Source organism: Phocoena phocoena, chromosome 5, assembly GCF_963924675.1.
Source record: "Phocoena phocoena chromosome 5, mPhoPho1.1, whole genome shotgun sequence".
NCBI lineage: Eukaryota > Metazoa > Chordata > Mammalia > Artiodactyla > Phocoenidae > Phocoena > Phocoena phocoena.
In genome coordinates, this window is record NC_089223.1 from 121,163,132 (window position 1) to 121,178,816 (window position 15,685).

The 15,685-nt window shown below is 35.7% G+C and overlaps 1 protein-coding gene across 2 annotated transcripts in view; it reads left to right on the forward strand.

Annotated features, from left to right (window-relative positions):
• The window catches only part of AFG2A (AFG2 AAA ATPase homolog A), a 336,287-nt gene that overhangs the window by 257,537 nt on the left and 63,065 nt on the right, over positions 1-15,685 (forward strand). For both annotated transcript variants that reach the window (XM_065877711.1, XM_065877712.1), the window contains one exon: positions 13,838-14,002. In XM_065877711.1, coding sequence (XP_065733783.1) covers positions 13,838-14,002 — 165 coding nt within the window. The remainder of the gene's footprint in view (positions 1-13,837; positions 14,003-15,685) is intronic.

Consider the following 15,685-nt stretch of genomic DNA (forward strand, 5'->3'; position numbering starts at 1 on the left):
TATTTCTTTACACTAGCAATGAAATATCGGAAAGAGAAAGTAAAAAAAAAAAAAAAAATCCCATTTAAAATCACATCAAAAATAAAATAAAATACTTGGTAATAAACTTATCCAAGGAGATGAAAGACCTATATGCTGAAAACTATAAAACATTGATAGGGCTTCCCTGGTGGCGTAGTGGTTGGGAGTCTGCCTGCCGATGCAGGGGACGCAGGTTCGTGCCCCAGTCCGGGAAGATGCTGCGGAGTGGCTGGGCCCGTGAGCCATGGCCGCTGAGCCTGCGCGTCTGGAGCCTGTGCTCCACGGCGGGAGAGGCCACGACAGTGAGAGGCCCGTGTACAGAAAAAAAAAAAAACATTGATAAAGGCAGTTGAAGATGATTCAGAGAAATGAAAGCTATCCTCTGCTCTTGGATTGGAAGGATTAATATTGTTAAAATGGCCATATTACCCAAAGCAATCTACAGATTTAATGTGATCCCTATCAAAATAGGGACATTTTTCACAGAACTGTAACAAATAACCCTAAAATTTACATGGAACCACAAAAGACCCAGAATTAATTGCCAAGGCAGTCCTGGAGACATAACCCTTCCAGACTTCAGACTATACTGCAAAGCTACAGTAATCAAAACAGCGTGACATTGGCACAAAAGCAGGCATATGGATCAATGGAACAGAATAGAGAGCCCAGAAATAAACCCACACACCCACAGTTACTTCATCTATGACAAAGGAGGCAAGAAGGTACAGTGGAGAAAAGACAGTCTCTTCAACAAGTGGTTCTGGGAAAGCTGGACAGCTACATGTAAATCAATGAAATTTTAACACTCCCTCACACCATATACAAAATAAACTCAAAATGGTTTAAAGAAGTAAATATAAGACATGACGTGTAAAATTCCTAGAAAAACATAGGCAAAACATTCTCTGACATAAATCGTAGCAATATTTTCTTAGATCATTCTCCCAAGGCAAAAGAAGTAAAAGCAAAAATAAACAAATGGGACCTAATCAAACTTAAAAGCTTTTGCACAGCAAAGGGAACCCTCAACAAAATTGAAAGACAACCTATGGAATAGGAGAAAATATTTGCAAATGATGAGACCGACAGGGGCTTAATATCTAAAATGTAAAAACAGCTTACACAGCTCAATATCAAAAAACAACCCAGTCAGAAAATGGGCAGAAGACCTGAATAGACATTTTTCCAAAGAAGACATACAGATGGCCAACAGGTACATAAAGAGATGCTAAACATGGCTAATTATTAGAGAAATGCAAATCAGAAAACACAAAAAACATTTCCAGGGCTTCCCTGGTGGTGTAGTGGTTAAGAATCCGTCTGCCAATGCAGGGAACATGGGTTCGAGCCCTGGCCCGGGAAGATCCCACATGCCGCAGAGCAACTAAGCCCGTGCGCCACAACTACTGAAGCCCATGCACCTAGAGCCCGTGCTCCACAGCAAGAGAAGCTACCGCAATGAGAAGCCCACGCACCGCAACAAAGAGTAGCCCCTGCTCGCCGCAACTAGAGAAAGCCTGCGCACTGCAACGAAGACCCAGCGCAGCCAAAAATAAATAAATAAATTTATAAAAAATAAACACACACACACACACAGAGCTAGGATCCCACATTTAAAGAAACATTTCCAGAAGTCAGCTATGTTCTCTAGGCTGAATAATGTGTATCCGCAACATGAAAAGATTTAATAAATACAAGCATGGTCTAGGGCCTCCTCTCTTAATGATCCCTTTATCAGATTCCTATTGAAGAGAGCAAGCCTATGTCTATAACTTCTCCCTTCTGTATTACGAAAGGGCTATGAATTGAGCATTTCAGAGACTATGATAAGAAGCAGGAAGAGGCAAGTAGAGACTTGTTAAATAGTAATCCTGTTTAAACATTGAAATATAAATATAAATCAAGAATCTGTATTTTAACCTGACTTGTCTACCATTATTCTAACCTCGTGGTTTTAGAACATTTATTCGTTCATTCATTTAAAGAACATTAATGTCTACCATGTGCCAGGTATTAGGATCCAAAGATAACTGGCGTTCCCTATATTCAAGGAGCACAGTCAAATACTGGAATAATTATACAGGAACAGTAACAGTGATAATAGCATCTAAATTGAAGCATGCATGCCATGTGCCAAGCACTGTCCTGAGCCCTTTATATAGATTATGTCATTCAATTCATAGGGTCATCCTCTGAGTAACTAGTACTGTTAATCATTTTAAGATACCAAGGGGTTTAAATGATTTATCTAAACACACAGCTAATACATGATGGAGCTAGAATTTTAACCCAGTTAGGCTGATTCTTTTGCCCTCACTTTTTTTTTTTTTTGACATTTATAAAATTTATCTTGGTAAAATATTAATAACATAAAATTTACCAATTTAGTCATTTTAAAGCGCACAGTTAGGTGGCCTAAAATATATTCACATTGCTCTACTACTACCACCATCCATCTTCAGATATTTTTCATCCACAGATCTTTTTCCATTTCCCCTAAATAAACCTCCATACACATTAAACAGTAATTTTCCATTCCCCCACTTGGTTTGCTTCCACCTTTTGTATATTGTGAATAATGATACTGTGAACATGGGTGTACAAATATCTATTAGAGTCCCTGTTTTTAATTATTTTGGGTATATACTCCAAAGTGGAATTGCTGAATCAAAAGGTGTAAAAGTCCATTAAAAATTTTTTCACGACCACCACATCGTTTCCGTAATGGCTGCCCATTTTACCATACATTCAAACCAACAGTGCACAAGGATTTTCTGTATATCCTAACACTTGTGATTTCCTGTGATTTTGTTTAATGATAATGGATGTACATGGTATCTCATTGTGGTTGTGACTTGAAACTCCTTAGTGATTAGTAATGTTGAGAATATTTTCATGCAATTATTAGCCACCGATACATCTTTGGAAAATTCATGTCTTTTGGGCATTTAAAAAATCTGATTGTTTCATTGTTGAGATGTAGGAGTCATTTATATATTTGGATATTAACCCCTTATCCCATATATGATTCGATGGTGTCTTTGGTGCACCTTAAAAAAATATTTACGTATTTCAGTTTATCTGTTTTTCTTTTGTTGCCTGTACATTTGGTGTCATATCAAAGAAACTATTTCTAAATCCAAGGTTATGAAGGCTTTCCTGTATTTTTTAATAGTTTAACTGTTTTAGCTCTTATGATTAGGTCTTTGATCCAACTTAATCATTTTTTTAATAAAATGTAAGGTAAGGATCCACCTTCATTATTTTCCATGTGGATATCCAGTTTCCTCAATAAGATTTGCTGAAAAGACAGTCCTTTCTTCAATGACTGGTCTGTGTATCCTTTTCAAAAATCATATGACCACATTAGTGAGGGCTTTATAAGGGGCTCTCCATTCTGCTCGATAGGTTTATGTAACTCTCCTTGGATAAGTAACACAGTGTCTTGATTGATGTAGGTTTTTAGGAAGTTTTGAAATTTGGATGTGTGAGTCCTCCAACTTGTGTTCTTCTATAACAAGATTGTTTTGGCCATTCGGGGTCCCTTGAAATTCGTTATGAATTTTAGTCTTCTAACTCTACAAAAAAATACTATTCTCACATTTGAATCTGTGGATTGATTTGTATAGTTTTGACATCTTAACAAAATCAAATCTTCCAATCTTTGAACATAGATGTCTTTCCATTTATTTGTGTCTTCTTTAAATTTTTCAATTTTGCCCTCACTTTTAGCCTGTATGCCAAATTACAAGTTATATAGTACTCAGAAGAGATATAGAACGTTGTATTAAAGAGAAGACTTTTAAGCTGAAACTTGAACAAGAGGCGAAGCTTACCTGATAGGCTATGAGATAAAAGCATTCAGAGCAGAGAGAGGATTATGTGTGAGAGCAAGGATGCAGAAAGCAGCATGGAGTTTGGCTAACTGTGAGTGTTTAGAGTTCTTAGAGCCACAGGGTGAAAAAGGAAAAGTGGCTGCAGATAAGTTGGGAGAGTTACACCAAAATTACAGAAGCTTGAAATATTATACTTGAATTTGACTTTTTCCCTTGAGGTGCCCTTAAATGGTTAGAAAATAGGAAGTTACAGTATTTGCAGTTACAGTGATCAGTTTAGCAGTGATGTAGATAGGGAGAAGAGGGAAAGAGTAAGACTGCAGGCAGGAAAAACAACTAGCAGGGTAGTTATGGTATTCTAGACAAGAGATTATGTTGGCACGACTTCATTGAGTAAAAATGTATTGAGTGCCTTGAATGTGCTATTGCTGAGTTTACATTGTTGAATAAAAAAGTATGATACCTGCCATTACACACTGCCTACAATCTATTGGGAAAGACAGACAGGAAACAAACAAATATATAATAAAGAAGATAGAGTAGAAGTAACAGTTTCAAGAGAGATTTAAGAGGTAGAATTAACCACACCTATTAATCAGTTGAATTTAGAGTGAGAGAGATACCTAAAGTCCAGGGTTTCTTTGAAATAAATCAGAGCTGTTACCAAGGATCCACCTCTCTCCCTAGTTTCTGGAACTGTTTTCTCCATGAATCATGATATATTGATATGTTTTCATTAGAGTAAAATGTAAAGGCTTAGTGCTGCTTTTCTTTATAGAAGAAAGACATTCCCTGCACTCACATACACACCCTGTTGATCATTTTATTTATTTCTTTTAAAGGGGGTAGGAAAATTATGTTTTCTGAACACCAACCTATGCCAGACACAGGGCTAGATGATCTACATACATCATTTCCCATAATCCTTCTAAAAGCCTTGTTGATCATTTTAAATGAATGAGAGCCAATGGAACCTGATTTTTCAAAGTGTCTGTTTTAATGCTTTGGTATGAACAAGTATTTCTCTGCTAATTAGATTAGGACATGGATAGAATATAAAATTACAAATGTTGAACTTCAGAATTTATAAAAAAAGAAAAGGTAGCCCTTTAACTGTGGTAAAGGTAGCCCTTTAACTGTGACCTTTACAAAATGAACTGAGTTCATTTTGTAAAGGTCAGACGAAGAAAAGGTAGTAATATTAGTTTAAGTAGTGTAACTACTAAAATTGTAATAACACATTTTCAGTAAAGATCATATAATGTAATCAGGCATTGCCTTGAGTAAGATAATATATGGAATTGGGTCTAGAAGGCCCATTTAAAAGGTCACCTAATACAGTAATTCTTACTGTGAGGTGCACAAGCAGATTTCACTTGAACTCAATGGAATTATTTGCAGAATTGTGTGGGGATGTTTTCTCATTTTGTATATTTTGAGGGAAATTCTTGTCAGAAGTATATAGGCCTCTCTGATTAAAGAACCACCACCATTTTCACACATGAGGAAACTGAGGCTGTGAGAGATATAGAGACTTTCCCAAGGTCTTGAATAAGTCCTCTTGAAAAGGCAGTTTGCCCGACAGTTTTTAAAATAGAGTTAATGTAAGACTGCAGTGTCTATGACCTTGCGGCCAGAAGCGTTCAGGGTATTAGGAAGCCTAGGCTTGTTTCTTCATTAGAATTGTCACATGGTGATTTTAAAATATCAGAACATGCCATCATTCAGAATACATTCTTTCACCCTAATATTGCAGAACAGTATCTTTAAAGAAATTCTAGGAAGGGTGTTAACTCATTCAAGATTTTACAGGAAGGAAAGCTCTTTCCTACCTTTTTTTAAGCTAACTTTCACTGACAAGATCAAGCCAGAAAAAGCCTAGCTGGCTGATGGCCCAGATAAGGTTATAATCGTTCAAGTGTCCTCAACCTGCATTGCCCACGGACAGCTACAACTTGGGGGGGCCGGGGAGGGGGGCACAGATGCATGCTGAGTGTTGTTCCAGTGACTTAGATGATGTGTGCGCTCTATATCCTTTGCTGTGTTGTTCTTGCAGCTATTAGAAAGGAAATTTTAAAATAGCCTAGAATGACTAGTTTTCCCAGAAAGGTGAAAAGGATAACCTCAACTTTAAAAAACTAATCAAGCCATTCGCAGCTGTATCCCCAGCAGCTAAAACAGAGCCTGGCACAGAGTAGCTGTGTAATAATTTTTTTGATGAAAGAAATATTTAAATTTATTGTGTTACCTGTATCATATTTCAGAACAAGAATTTTTTTTTCTTTGTCCATTGATACTGAGTATCATATTGTACTGGCAAGATAGTAAAGTAAAAAAGGTATGATTCAATATTCAGAGACCTCCTGATTTCAGTTCAATTTCTGTCATTTATTGCATGATCCTGGGCCTCATCTTCTTTTTATTAACGGGGGTATATCTAATTCACAGAATGTAGAGTCATATTAAATGAAATACACTATGTGAAAATTGCTTTATAGATTCTTAAGAGCTATATAAATATTAATGTTATTCATCTTAGATAATATTTTTAATAATTTGAAAAAATATGTTTACTGGTATCATCCTAATTTCCTAAATCCTGTATTTATTTGTTTTAGGTAGGGAAGAAGTGATCCCCATGATTGAAATGCAGTTTTGAATTCTATGATAAAGTACATTTCGAGGAAGATGATCTTGCATCATTTCTACCTAATGAACTAATGTTAGGTGTGGGGAATAATCTGAAAATAATTGAAGCATTCATTTTTAAACAAAGGCACTGTATTTACTATGCATTTGTTAATTGGCTTTTTGCTGGCTAATTTGTACATGATTTAAGAATTAATAGATATTTGATAAACGCTCAGCATGTTCTAGGTATTGTGCTATGTGCAAAAAGTATACAGCAGCATTTTTCAAAGTAGAAATGTAATGTTAGCTTTTGAGATGTTCTGTGATTAGAATGTGGGATAGAATTTCTATCTGCTACTGCAGCTCTCTCTTGGAGATTTTTCATACCCATTAGTATCGGCTCCAAAAATTCCTGCATATAGAAACCTGTTTAATTTTGTTTCTACCCAGTGTTTCCCTAACTTATTTTAACAAGAAAATCCTTTTTTTCATTATATCTGCTAACATTTACCCAAGCATTTTATGGGACACCTGTATAAGATATATGGTATGGACTCCATGAGTTTTAACGTTCTGTTTGGAACTCTAAACATAAATATAAGGTAATTAAAGAAAAAGAGGGAGAGAGAGTCCAAGAAGATAATCTTTTTAGATAGAGAAGATCTGAAAACATCTCTAATGCCCTTAAGTTTACTGATGTATAATACTGAGAACCTAACAAATGCAAGTTTAATCAACTTTATTTAGTTATAATTTACACACAATAAACTGCATCAACTTAAAGTGTACAATTCAGCTAATTTACATATATACTATATGTGAACCTGTGAAGCGACCTCTGCAATCCAGATGTAATAGAACATTTCAGTCAACCTAAAAGGTTCCTTTTGCTCCTTGGCAATCCATCTTTCCCTCTACCCTAGGCTCCAAACAACCACTTGTCTGCTTTTTGTATAGATTACATTGAATTTTTAAGTATCTTATATAAGTGGAATTTATAGTATGTATTTTTCAATGTCTGGTTTCTTTAACTCAGCACAATGATTTTGAGACTTGTGCATGTTATTGAGTGTATCAGTAGTTTTTCTTTTTTATTGCCGAGTGGTATTCTATTATATATAAATACATATTTTGTTCATTCATGAAATGGTAGACATTTGGATTATTTACAGCTTGGGGCTGTTCTGAATAAAGCTGTTATGAACATCTATGTACAGATCTGCATGTCTATACATTTTTGTTCCTCTCGGATAAATACCTAGTAGTAGAGTAGCTGGGTTGTTATGCTGGGGAACTTTCTAAGAAACTGCCAGTTTTCCAAAGTAGTTGTACTGTTTTATGTTCCCATTAAGAGTGTAAAAGTTCTAGTTTCTCCATATCCTTATTCAGTCTTTGGTGTTGTCAGTGTCTTTAGTTTTAGTCATTGTTATGAGAAGGAAATGATAACTCATTGTGGCTTAAATTTGCATTGATCTGATGACCAATGATTCTGAGCAGCTTTTTTATTTATTTATTTATTTATTTATTTATTTATTTATTTATTTTTGGCTGTGTTGGGTTTTCGTTTCTGTGTGCGGGCTTTCTCTAGTTGTGGCGAGAGGGGGCTACTCTTCATCGCGGTGCGCGGTCTTCTCATTGTAGTGGCTTCTCTTGTTACAGAGCACAGGCTCTAGACCTGCAGGCTCAGTAGTTGTGCCTCACGGGCTTAGTTGCTCCGCGGCAAGTGGGATCTTCCCAGACCAGGGCTCGAACCCATGTCCCCTACATTGGCAGGCAGATTCTTAACCACTGCACCACCAGGGAAGCCCCTGAGCAGCTTTTTACTCAACATTTACTTGCCAACCCTATAGCTTCTTGTATCTGAATCTGTTCAGATTTTTTGCCCACTTTCTATTGGGTTGTTTATTTTCTTATCACTGAATTTTAAGGGTTCTTTTTATATTTGGATACAAGTTTTTTGTCAGATATAACTATTGTGAATATTTTATCCCAGTCAAAGGCAAGGTGGCTTGCCTTTTTATCTTCTTAAAGGTATCTTTAGAAGAAGCGTTTATTTTTATAAAGACCAGTTTATCAATTTTTTTCATTTATACTTCTAGAAGTTTGTAGTTTTAGCTCTTACACTGAGTTTTATGATCCATCTCAAGTTAATTTTTGAGTATATAGGGTGAGGTAGGGGTCAATGTTCATTTTAAAAATATGAATATCTAGTTGTTGAGCATCATTTCTTAAAATACTTTCCTTTCCTCATTGAATGCATTAATAATAAAAATCAATATGAATTCCTTATTCTGTTCTATTAATCTTTTATTTCTGTCTTCTAGACCTTATCACATTATCTTGTTTCTCTATTAGTGTTGTAAGTTTTGAAGTCAGGTAAGTCCTTCAACTTTGTTCTTTTTTTAGGTTGCTTTCACTATTCTCAGTCATTTGTATTTCCATATAAATTTTATAATCAGTTTGTCACTTTTTTAAAAAGTCTTTGTGTAATTTTGATTGGAATTGCATTGAGTCTATAGATAAATTTGGAAAGAAAGAATATCTTCATAATTCTGAGTCTTCCGATGAACATGGTATATCTCTCTGTTTAAATAGGTCTTGTTTAATTTCTCTCAACAGTGCTCTGTAGTTTTCAGTGAAGCATTCTTTTGTTAATTTTATTCCTGTCTTTTATATTTTTTATATATTTCCATAAATTGGATTTTTTAAACTTCATTTTCTAGTTAGTTTGCTGCTTAATACATTTTTTCTAATATTAAACTTGTATCCTGTAATCTTGCTATTAGTTGTTTTGTAGATTCTGTAGGAGTTTTATATAAACTCTCATGTTATCTACAAATGAGGATAGTTTTACTTTTTTTTTTTTTTTTTTTTTTTTTTTTTTTTTTTTTTATGCGTTACGCGGGCCTCTCACTGTCGTGGCCTCTCCCGTTGCGGAGGACAGGCTCCGGACGCGCAGGCTCAGCGGCCATGGCTCACGGGCCCAGCCGCTCCGCGGCATGCGGGATCTTCCCAGACCGGGGCACGAACCCGTGTCCCCTGCATCGGCAGGCGGACTCCCAACCACTGCGCCACCAGGGAAGCCCCAGGATAGTTTTACTTTTTACTCTTCCAAGTTCTATACTTTCTTCCCCCCATACTCTCCCTACTCTGGTTTCACCTTATTGCAAAGGCTAGTATCTCTATTATAATGTTTGGTGAAAGTGGTGTTTTTTACCTTGTTCTTGATCTTAGGTATAAAACATTAAATATTTTGACAATTATGATGTTACCTGAAGGTTTTTTTATTTTATTTTACTTTTATTTATTTATTTTTGGCTGTATTGGGTCTTCGTTGCTGTGTGCAGGCTTTCTCTAGTTGCGGCGAGCAGGGCTACTCTTCATTGAAGTACACGGGCTTCTCACTGCGATGGCTTCTCTTGTTGTGGAGCACAGGCTCTAGGCACACAGACTTCAGTAGTTGCAGCACGCAGGCTCAGTAGTTGTGGCTCACAGGCTTAGTTGTTCCGTGACATGTGGGATCTTCCCGGACCAGGGATCGAACCCATGTCCCCTGCATTGGCAGGTGGATTCTCAACTGCTGTGCCACAAGGGAAGCCCTACCTGTAGGTTTTTGTAATACCATTTATTATATTGAAGAAGTTCCCTTCTGTTCCTAGTTTGCTGAGAGTTTTCTTATTTTGAGTAGATCTTAAACTTTGTCATTTGTTTTTTCTGCACATATTAAATGATCATATTGTTTTTCTCCTTTATTCTGTTTACTGTGGTGAATTATATTCATTGGATTTTGAGTGTTAAACTAACTTTGCATTCCAGGGATAATTCTTATTTGGTTATGATGATTTATCCATTTTATATATTGTTAGATTCTATTTGCCAATGTTTTTAAAGGATTTTTAGGTCTATATTTATGAAGGTGTCATTAATCTGTAATTTTCAATTTTTGTAGTATCTTTGTCAGGTTTTGGAGTTAGTATTATGCTGGCTTTATAAAACAAGTTGAGACATGTTCCTGTCTCTGTATTCTAAAGTGACTGTATAATTTTGATGTTATTTCTTCTTTGGTAAATTTCAGAAGGGAAATCATATGGGCTTGGATTTTTCTTAACACATTTTTGACCGGAGACATATTAACAGCCACAGGCGTTAGTTTCTGCAAAAATCCCCTGGTCAATAATGTGTTAGTGGAAAGGTTGGTTACAGTGGATTCAATTTTTTGATGAGTTCAGTTTCATTTTTAAAAATAAATGTAGGGCTATTCTGATTTTCTGTTTCATTCTGTGTCCATTTTGTACCTGCATTTTTCAAGAAATTTGTTTCTTTTTATCATCATAAAGTTGTTTATAATATTCTATTATTATCCATTTACTGTCTTTAGGATCTGTAGTGATAACCCTTCTTTCATTTCTGATGTTGATGATTTGTTCTCTCTATCCTTGTTCAGTCTAGCTAGAATTTAATCAATTTTTTAAATCTTTGTAGAAAACTACACTTGCCTTTGATTTTCTCTCTTGTTTGTTTCCCATTTCATTGATTTCTGCTCTCATGTTCATTATTTCCTTCCTGTACTTACTCTTGAAACTTAGGTCATTGCTTTTAGATTTCTTTCCTACTATAAGCATTTAAAGTTATAAAATTGCCTCTAAGCACTGCTTTAACTATATTCCACAAATCTTCATACGTAAGATTTTCATTATCATTCAACTTGAAACATTTTCTCATTTCCTTTGTGATATCTTCTTTGACCCATGGTTTATTTAGAAGTATGTTGTTTAATTTCCAGTGTGTTTGGAGTTTTCCTCTATGTCCTATTTTTATTCATGTCTAACTTACTCTTCTCATAGAGTTCTACTCTGTATGATTTCAGTCCTTTTGAATTTGTTGAGTTTTGTTTTATGGCTTATCATATGGGCTGTCTTGGTGAATATACCAAGTGTACTTGAAAAGAATATGTGTTCTGCAGTTGTTGGGCATAGCGCCCTATGAATAAATACCAATTAGGTCAAGATGATTGATGGTCTTGTTAGATCCTCTCTGTCTTACTGATCAATGCTAAGAGAGGAATGTTAAAATCTCCTATTATGATTGTGGAATTATATATATTTATCTTTTTAAACCTGTCAATTTTTGCTTTATATATGTTGAGGCTCCATTATTAGGAACATATGTATTAAGAAATATGAAGGTTCCGAGACTTTACCCTATTTGAAAGCTAACAAGTTAGTCTGCCACAATTTCATAGAATCTGGCAAAAGACTTGAGACTCCTGAGTCAGAGACAGATGACAGTTTATTACTCACAGAATATCATCATTTTTTGCACCAGTTCCCTAAGAACTAAGTCCCACAGAGCAACCATATGAGGTTTCAATGTTTGTTTTTTCTGTAATGTTTAATGTATGGCCCAGCTACATTTTCAGGATTTGGAGGTTTGTTGTTGTTGTTGTTGTTTTAGTTTTTATAATTAAAAGAGGTTCATGTCTAATTCTTATCTTCCTTACTTTCTGTATTCTATCACACCTTCTTTCTGGATACTTCATATTCATAAGTACACATATAGAAATGTGCTGTTTTTCACTGTTTATAAGTGAGTATCTCCTAAATATTCAAGGAGTGCTGTTTCTGATTATGCCAGCAAGAAGAGTAATTTTTTTGGAGATGGAAGGAGTCTACATTTTGGGGGTATATCATTTCTAATCCTTTCGATTTCTTCCTGAAGATTCCATTTTTCCATCTCATGTCATTTCCCTTCAACCTAAAGAACTTCCTTTAGCATTTTCTGTAATGCAGATCTACTGGAAACAGATTTCCTTGGTTTTCTTTTATCTAAAAATGACTTTATTTTTCCTTTGTTATTGAAGAGTACTTTCACTGGGAATAGAATTCTGGGGTGACATTTTTATTCTTTCAACACTTTAAAGATGTTGTTCTACTGGTTTCTGCCCTCCATTGTTTTTTAATTGAGAGTCATTGGTGATTCAAATCATTGTTCCCTGTATTCACTCTGGCAGCATTTAAGATTTTATCTTTGGTTTTCAGCAGTTTGACTATAATGTGTTCATGTATGGTTTTCTTTGTATTTATTTTGTTTGAAATTCACTGAGCTTCTTGATTTTGTGAATTTATGGTTGTTTACCAATTTGGGGGAATTTACAGCCTCTTCTTCAAATATTTTTTTCTACCCCATCTTCTCTTTTCTTTCCTTACTGGACTCTTATTAGACCTTTTTTTGTCCCACAAGAATGATCTTTGCTTGTAAACCTTACCATTTCACCTGCCTACTTAAAACCTTCCAGTGGCTTCTCATTGCAAATAGAATGCAGCCCAGACTCTTCACCATGTTGTTTAAGACCTCATAATCTGCCTGTGACTGTCTCTCTAACCTCATTTCCTACGTCTTTTCACTTTATTCACTGTTTCTACCACAGTGGGTTTTTTCTGTCTCTGGAACATGTCAGTCATCTGTGCCTTTGTACTTGAGGTTTCTTTTACCTTGAATGCTCTTTCCCAGATCTTTGTATGGGTGTCTCCTTTGGATATCTGCATAAGTTACCTCCTCAAAGAGGCTTTCTCTGACTACCCCAACTAAAAGCTGTCCCATCCCCTCAAAGCACACACAGATACGTGCACACTTTTGACCCATATCTCTCTTAATAGCTTTATGGAGATATAATTTACATACCATAAAATTCATCCACTTAAAATATAGAATTCAAAGGTTATTAGTATATTCACAGATGTGTAACTCTCGCTATAGTCAATTTTACACTTATCTATCTTATTCGTGCTGTTTCCTAGTACCAAGAACAAACCCTGGTGTATAGTACCGCTCAATAGTTTTTTCTGAATAGATGACTTCATTAGCTCTAAGATAGTTCAGGCATTCACCTTCGATAAAATATTAGGGAAGTGCATTTGACTGCCATCAGCTCTAGAAGTATTCTTTGATCTGAGCTATGTTATTTTGTGGGCTCTCTGAAAACAGCTTAACCCATATTTGAAGAGTTATTGCAGGAAGTTACCAAAAAAAACCTTTTGATATGATGAATGCAAGTCATATACACATTTCCTTAAAAGACAATAGTCGTCTTTTACTGACCTGACAGTTGCCGAGGAGCAAAAAGCCTTTCAGAAATCCTGTTTCTCTATTTTCAAAAGTACTCTGACATTGTTCGTTTGTTTGAATCTTTGAAATAGACTTTAGAATCTCTAGTACTTGTTTTATTTACTAATTATGATAATAGTGAGATATTCATGAGATTCTGGGCATCCTCTTTCCTTGGGTTCCTTCATATGGAATATCAATTCTGAGCTTGGTTAACCTTTGTTACCCCTTCTTCTTTCTAGGCCTTGATGCGGCCTGGAAGAATTGATAGAATCATCTACGTGCCTTTACCAGATGCAGAAACAAGAAGGGAAATATTTAACTTGCAGTTTCACTCTATGCCAATCAGTAATGATGTTGATCTGAATGAACTCATCCTCCAAACAGATACATATTCAGGAGCAGAGGTAAGATAGTTCCCCTTAAAATACCTTGGTGGGAAGAAAGCAGTGCTTTGGGGTCATTAGCAAAGAAAAGATTGCTTGATGCCAGCTGTTTTAAATAACTGTGTATTAAGTAATCTTAAAACAGGAAATATACTACATTGACTAAATTAAATTGCATTTTACCTGGCCTCTATTATATTTAAATTGTTTTTACCTGGCTTATCTTTTTCTCAAAATGTAGTCTTCAGAGAAGCAGCATAATATAGTGGAGAGAACACTGGACTAGAAGTAGAAGATTCTTATTTGGGGGCTTTTTGTTTTTGTTTTTTGTTTGTTTGTTTGTTTATTTTAACATCTTTATTGGAATATAATTGCTTTACAATGGTGTGTTAGTTTCTGCTTTATAACAAAGTGAATCAGTAATACATATACATATGTCCCCATATCTCTTACCTCTTGCATCTCCCTCCCTCCCACCCTCCCTATCCCACCCCTCCAGGTGGTCACAAAGCACCGAGCTGATCTCCCTGTGCTATGCAGCTGCTTCCCACTAGCTATCTACCTTATGTTTGGTAGTGTATATATGTCCCTGCCACTCTCTCACTTTGTCCTACCTTACCCTTCTCCCTCCTCGTATCCTCAAGTCCATTCTCTAGTAGGTCTGCATCTTTATTCCCATCTTGCCCCTAGGTTCTTCTGACCATTTTCTTTCTTTATTTTTTTCTTTAGATTCCATATACATGTGTTAGCGTACGGTATTTGTTTTTCTCTTTCTGACTTACTTCACTCTGTATGACAGCCTGTATGACTTCACTCTGTATGACAGTCCATCCACCTCACTACAAATAACTCAGTTTCGTTCCTTTTTATGCCTGAGTCATATTCCATTGTTTATATGTGCCACATCTTCTTTATCCATTCATCTGTTGATGGACACGTAGGTTGCTTCCATGTCCTGGCTATTGTAGATAGAGCTGCAATGAACATTTTGGTACGTGACTCTTTTTGAATTATGGTTTTCTCATTGTATATGCCCAGTAGTGGGATTGCTGGGTTGGTTGGTAGTTCTATTTTTAGTTTTTTAAGGAACCTCCATACTGTTCTCCATAGTGGCTGTATCAGTTTACATTCCCACCATCAGTGCAAGAGGGTTCCCTTTTCTTCACACTCTCTCCAGCATTTATTGTTTGTAGATTTTTTCATGATGGCCATTCTAACCAATGTGAGATGATATCTCATTGTAGTTTTGATTTGCATTTCTCTAATGATTAATGGTGTTGAGCATTCTTTCATGTGTTCGTTGGCAATCTATATATCTTCTTTGGAGAAATGTCTATTTAGGTCTTCTGCCCATTTTTGGATTGGGTTGTTTGTTTTTTTGAAATTGAGCTGCCTGAGTTGCTTGTATGTTTTGGAGATTAATCCTTTGTCAGTTGCTTCATTTGCAAATATTTTCTCCCATTCTGAGGGTTGTCTTTTCGTCTTGTTTATGGTTTCCTTTGCTGTGCAAAGGCTTTGAAGTGTCATTAGTCCCATTTGTTTATTTTCGTTTTTATTTCCATTTCTCTAGGAGGGGGGTCAAAAAGGATCTTGCTGTGATTTATGTCATAGAGTGTTCTGCCTATGTTTTCCTCTAAGAGTTTTATGTTGTCTGGCCTTACATTTAGGTCTTTAATCCCTTTTGAGTTTATTTTTGTGTATGGT